General features: G+C 39.1%; 1 protein-coding gene across 2 annotated transcripts in view; it reads left to right on the top strand.

Moving 5' to 3' along the window:
- The window catches only part of MYOZ2 (myozenin 2), a 51304-nt gene extending 44901 nt beyond the window's left edge, over positions 1 to 6403 (top strand). Inside the window, exon 2 of one of the 2 annotated variants that reach the window (XR_009212888.1) lies at positions 5971 to 6103. Coding sequence is in view for 1 of the 2 variants with exons in the window: in XM_032146493.2 (XP_032002384.1) it covers positions 5971 to 6205 (235 nt within the window). In the remaining variant the exon portion in view is untranslated. Of the gene's footprint in view, positions 1 to 5970 lie in introns of both variants that reach the window. The other variant, XM_032146493.2, reaches the window with a different exon arrangement.
- The last annotated feature ends 551 nt before the right edge of the window (positions 6404 to 6954 follow it).

Here is a 6954-nt window from a genome sequence, read left to right on the forward strand (position 1 = left end):
AGCCGAGATTGTGCCACTGCACTCCAGTCTGGGTGACAAGAGCGAGACTCTGTCTCAAAAAAAAAACAAAACAAAAGTTTGTTCTTTATTTCAATAATGCTTCAGTTCCACATATCAAAATGACGCCATTTTTTAAAGTCCATCAATCCCTTTGCTCGCAATTTCTACCTAGACAGATTTTGTAGTTCGCCATTATGATCATTCCATTTTACACACATCTCATCTTCCTCTCGTCTCTCTCCAAATGTTGTACCCAACTTTTAAAGCTCCAATTCTGATTAAGTCCAGAATCCATCTACTTTGCACTCATATTTAAGCAGCTGAATGTGGCTGGATAAAAACACATAGTTTTGCTGTCTCCCCTTAAAGTGATTACCACAAATCTCAGCACTGCCAGACAATCCAACAACATTCTCTAGCAAATTCGGTCTGTCAACCTCCTAGAAGACAATTCACACTTTCTCCTCAACATAGGATGTTTCAACAAACATCCTATACCTCACCCTACTCCTCACTGTCAACCAATGGGATCACTTTTTATTTTTCAAAAAAAAGTGGGAGCAAATTGGAAGACACCTACCTTACCTTCTCATTATCAAATTTGCCAGTTGAGTACATTCAGAACCACATAGCCTGCCTTTTCTCTTAAAAGAGCTGATGAGTTGCCTGCCTTGTTCCTAAAGTCAGCCTCTCTAATTGCATACTGATTCCCAATCCCTCTCATCCACTTTAGGGTTATCCTGCAACTATTCCTTCTCTTGCTGCATCATTTGTTTTTCTCTCTATTGGGTTATTCCTATCAGCATACAAACATATTAAAATGCCTCCCATCTTTAATAAAAATATCTTTTCCCCAGGCTCTCTTCTAGTTACCTCAAATTTCTATGCTTTTCTAATAGTGTCTATATTTATTGTCTCTATTTCCTAATGTCACATTCTCTCTTGAATTCATTTTAATCAGGACTGCATCCCACCATTCCACTTAAAGAGCTAATCCCCATGTTGTCACATCCAATGGTGAATTCTCAGTGATCAATTTACTCAACTTCACAGCAGTATGTGAAATGGCTGATCATTCCCCCTTCCAAGAAATAATTTTGTTCCTCGGCTTTTTGATCATCAAACTCTCCAGATCTTTCTCCTTCTCAGCCTTCATTGCTGGCTCCTCCCTTTCCAAACTCCATATGTTAGGCACCAACTTCTCTTTATTTACACCCATTCCTGGCTGTGATGGTATACAGTTCCAAGGTTCTAAATATCACCTATGTGCTGATAATGCCAATGATATACTCAGCCTGCACTCTTCCCTGAGCTTCACTCTGCCACTGGACATCACCCATAGGATGGGTAGCAAACATACAAAAATTAACATGTCAAATGAAACTCGATCTCTAGCTCCAAAGGGGCTCCTTTTCCAATCTGCCTCATCTCAGTAAATTGCATATTTATATTCCCTGTTGCTCACATAAACAATCTAGGGCTTACCCTTAATTCCATTTTCACCTTATACTCTATACCATCAGCAAAATCCTATTAGGTCTATTATTTATTTATTTATTTATTTATTTATTTATTTATTTATTTATTTGAGTCAGAGTTTCACTCTGTCGCCCAGGGTGGAGTGCAGTGGTGCAATCTCAGCTCACTGCAATCTCTGCCTCTTGGATTCAAGTGATTCTGCTGTCTCAGCCTCCCGAGTAGGTGGGACTACAGGCATCCACCACCTTGCCCGGCTAATATTTGTGTTTTTAGTAGAAACGGGGTTTTGTCATGTTGGCCAGGCTGGTCTACAACTTTGGACCTCAGGTGATCCACCTGCCTCGGCCTCCCAAAATGCTGGGATTACAGGCGTAAGCCACTGTGCCCGGCTATTCGGTCTATTTTCAAAATACACTCACCCTAGTACAAACTGCCATGATTTCTTATTTTGATTACTGCAAAAGCTTTCAGACTGGACTTGGTGCTTTCACTCTTGCCCTCCTTTAAGCTGTTCTCCATAGAACAGCCAGAAAGAAATCATTTAGAAATGAAAATCAGGTCACGTCCCCTTCCAACTAAAAACTTTGTAACTGTTACACATAAAATACAATCCAAACTTGTTATCATGGCCTGGAAGACCTCACAGTGCTGGCTCCTGTCTGTCTCCAGCTACATCTTGCAAGGCTTTCTTTCCTCAAGCTCACCCAGCTGTATCCACACTTGGCTTCTACTGTTTCTTACATAATAGACTCCTTCTCACTTTGAGGACTTTGCCCTTGTTTCCTTAGGCCTGAAATGCTTTCCTCAGATTTTCAGTAGATCATTCCTTCACATCTTTCAGAGTTTTACTAAAATGTCATCTCACAGAGCACTTCCTGAAAATTTATTTAAATAGTACTCTTTCTCCTGGACTAAAATTCAACAGTGATATGGATACATAGAACAAACTCTCATCTACTCATTCTCCTTTGTTTTTCTTCATAGCTCTTTTTTTCATTACCTTATAATATTATGAATTTATCTATTCCTTTCCTAAAAGTGAGTGTCCCTATCTACAGGGTAGGCACCCACAGAGAACTGCAACTTTATCTGTTTTATTCAACATTATGATCTTAGTGTTTGTCTTAGTTTGTGCTGCTGTAACAAAATACCTGAGACTGGATAAATTATAAAGAACAGAAATTTATTTCCTCACAGTTCTGGAGCTTGGGAAGTCGAAGATCAAAGTGCCAGCATTCGGTGTCTGGTGAGGGTCTTCTTGCTGTGTCCTCACAAGGCAAAAGAAGTGAACACTGTGTTCTCACATGATGGATGCAAGAAGGGCAAAAAAAGACTTAAGCTAGTTCTTTCTAGCCCCTTTATAAGGCACTAATCCATTCATGAGGGCAGCGCCCTCATGACTCAGTAATTTCCCAAAGGGCTCCACCTCTTAATACCACCACAGTAAAGATTAAGTTTCAACACATAATTTTTGGAAGACATTCAGATCATAGCAACATTCGAAACAGTACCTGGCACATAGTAGGCACACATTAAATATGTATATTAAAAGGTGAATGGATTTTACATAATGATTGGGGAATCATGTGCTGTGTATGTCGAGTAATTTACCTTTGATCAAGGTGGTGTTTCAGGCTAGCTAGTCTGACTCCTGAATCCCGTCTCCTAGACTGTTCTATTTTATTTTTTGTCCAATGCTCTATAAATTCTACCTTGTTTACTTTTATTGCCTGTGGTGATCTGGAGGGAAGAAATCCTGTTTTAACTTCAACCCATCATTGTTGTTAGATTAGTCAACTGTATGTATGAATGATATACCTAATAATTAAATTCCAGAACAAAGCCATAACTTCTGATTCCCACCTATGCATGGGAGGAAGAGAAATATGTCCTCTTTACCCTCATCCCCTGCCTGCCAGCTAATACTTGTTAATTTAATCTGCATACTACTATTTGCCTTTCTGTCATATAAATATTTTAAACTAAATATTCTTTTCCAGGAATAGCAGCTTGCATTTGTATTTAATTTTCATGATCATATATATTTTTTTGAGATGGAATTTTGCTCTTGTCACCCATGCTGGAGTGCGGTGGCGCGATTTCAGCTCACTGCAACCTCCGCTTCCTGGGTTCAAGCGATTCTCTTGCCTCAGCCTCCTGAGTAGCTGGGATTACGGGCGCCTGTCTCCACACCCAGCTAATTTTTGTATTTTTTTAGTAGAGACGGGGTTTCACCATGTTGGCCAGGCTGGCTTTGAACTGCTGACCTCAGGTGATCCACTTGCCTTGGCCTCCCAAAGTGCTGGGATTATAGGCATGAGCCATTGTGCCCGGCCTATGACCACATTTTTAAAGTGGCTTTTATTCTTATTGCCAGTACTTTTTTTTTTTTTTTTGAGACGGAGTCTTGCTCTGTCCCCCAGGCTGGAGTGCAGTGGCGCAATCTCGGCTCACTGCAAGCTCTGCTTCCCGGGTTCACGCCATTCTCCTGCCTCAGCCTCCTGAGTAGCTGGGACTACAGGCGCCCGCCAACACGCCCGGCTAATTTTTTGTATTTTTAGTAGAGACGAGGTTTCACCATGTTAGCCAGGATGGTCTCGATCTCCTGACCTCGTGATCCGCCCGCCTCGGCCTCCCAAAGTGCTGGGATTACAGGCTTGAGCCACCGCGCCCGGCCGCCAGTACTTTTTATATTATGCTACTTGAGTTATTTATTCAAAAGTTATCTGGAATATGTCTTCAAGTAATTCTCTTAGGAAGGGAACACCAATATGAGTCCATCCATATCTATAATACATACATATTTTTTACCTTGGTACATGAATAATTACCTGGTCACAGTCTTTTCTCCATAACACCTATTCAATACTATTTTTTTGGCATGTAATGTTTTGGAAAAGATTATGGACAGCCTCATATTCATTCCTTTTATACATCCCTTCCGGCTTCCCTCCCTGTATGGTTCATTATGGCTCATTATATTAAAAACATTAAAATTCTGATAAGGAATGTCCAGGTAGCATCTTTTAATTTTTTCTTGTTAACTTTTTAGTAATTCAGTTACTCAATATTATAACACCCTATTTTAACTTTATGCACAGCTGCTATTACCATTAGATATTTTTGTATATGGTTATGTTTAGGGTCTCTTTCACTAGAATGTAAGAACTAAGACTTTGATTATACTGCTCACTTGAAACTCTAGCACTGAATGAGTAATCAAATGCTTAAATCAAACAAAGCGAAAAAGTTATGTGGGCTCTTGAATGACAAGATAAAGAAGTTGGGCTTTATTCAGAAGACAAATGGAAGAATGCTAAGGTTTTTGAGGTAGAAAGATGCAACGGACATACTGCTTGCCCTAAAAGAGTTTATAATTCACAGATAACCCAAATAGATAATCCACATTCTTAAAAGGAGAAGCTCAATACAAAGTACCATTTCATTAGTAGCAAAGGACTGACATAGAATAATTGATGCTACAGGAATGTGGCTAAGAATGTGGGCAGGGATAGTTTGAAGGAAGTTAGAACTGCAAGACTATAGGACATACACAAGTGGAGAAGTCAGGGAGGAAATTGTCTCTTTTATTTTCCTTTTCTTTCCTCTTCTCCCCTCTCCCTTCCCCTCCCCTCCCCTCCCCTTCCCTTTCATTTCCTTTTTTTCCTTTCATTTCCTTTCCCTTCTATTTTCCTTCCTTCTTTCTTTTTTTCTGAGATGAGGTCTTGCTATATCACCCAGGCTGGTCTCAAACGCCTGGGCTCAAGTGATTCTCCTGCTTCAGCATCCCAGGTACTTGGGATTACAGGTGTGAGTCAATGCACCCAGCAGGGAATATCTTTTTTTTTTTTTCTTTTTAGATAGGTTTCACTCTGTCACCCCGGCTAGAGTGCAATGGCATGATCTTGGTTCACTGCAACCTCCATCTTCTGGGTTCAAGTCATTCTCCTGCCTCAGCCTCCTGAGTAGCTGGGATTTCAGGTGCCCGCCACCATGCCTGGCTAATTTTTGTATTTTCAGTAGAGACAGGATTTTGCCATGTTGGCCAGGCTGGTCTCGAACTCCTGACTTCAGGTGATCCTCCTGCCTCGGCCTCCCAAAGTGCTGGGATTATGGGCATGAGCCACCACGCCCGGCCTAGAAATATCTTGAATAGGGAAAATATTGTTGGTAAAAGTACAAAGGCAAGACATGTCTGTAATGAGCTCAGTGTACAGGGAATAGATTAGTCCAAAACTAATAGTATATACAAAGGAACTTCAATGAATTTGTTATCAATATTTGGTTTTTCATAGAAACATGGTCTTTAAAGTAGAAGTGCTTGCCTCAGAGGTCAGAAAATGACAGTCATTCATAGAATATAAGTATCCATAAAATTATGAATTAAATACACCCATAAAATCATGCCTATAAAATTATGAAATTGTTTTCTATTTTGACAAATAAATTTGAATATTAATTGAGATCTGTTTTATTTTTTATTTCCCACAGGGTTGCCACACCATTTGGAGGTTTTGAAAAAGCATCAAGAATGGTTAAATTTAAAGTTCCAGATTTTGAGCTACTATTGCTAACAGATCCCAGGTTTATGTCCTTTGTCAATCCCCTTTCTGGCAGACGGTCCTTTAATAGGACTCCTAAGGGATGGATATCTGAGAATATTCCTATAGTGATAACAACCGAACCTACAGATGATACCACTGTACCAGAATCAGAAGACCTATGAAAAGAAAGTTGTATGTGCCACATAAAACTCTGAATATAAAAGTTGCTGTTTTACTATTTTAATTACTGGCAAAGCCACTTGCATTTTTCAATAGTAGCAATAATAGCAATTTAGTGATTTTCCTTTTGTGACATTCAATTTCAATCTCAGATCAAATACTAATAAACAATTAGAAATCTTACTTTAAAAAACTTATAACTCACTTGTCTTCATTCATAATTTTGTTTTCACCTGGTTTAAAGAATCTAGACATTTTATTGCAAAAGTTCAGATGGAAAAGTAATTGACAAACAGTTTCACCTTTGTCTCATTTTATATGATTTATTGCAGGGTAAGTTTTTCAAGTGGAATCTAGAATCAAAATACAGGGAGAGATATGAAGACTTATTCAGAGTTTCATCTAAGGGATGAAAGCTATGGAAGACGATGTACAAATGTTATTGATGGAGAAAATGGTTGGATGTCTCCTTTCTGGTGACCATGAGAAAATAATATGTCTTGATGAAGTCTTTTCATTAGTCACTCTTAGAATTCTAAAGTGCTTCGCACTTTTCAATATGTTTTGAATCATTAGGTAATTTATTCTGGATGATATTGTCCAAAGTTCAATTCAGTTATTATATTCATTTAGCATTAAGTCAAGGAGACTGAGAGACAATGACTCAAGGGATGTCATAGTACCATAGTTTTAAGGACCAAGGTGTGCCCAGAATTCAAGTTTCACAAATCCCAATGCTGTGCATTGATTA

This window comes from Hylobates moloch, unplaced genomic scaffold, assembly GCF_009828535.3.
Source record: "Hylobates moloch isolate HMO894 unplaced genomic scaffold, HMol_V3 SCAFFOLD_3, whole genome shotgun sequence".
NCBI lineage: Eukaryota > Metazoa > Chordata > Mammalia > Primates > Hylobatidae > Hylobates > Hylobates moloch.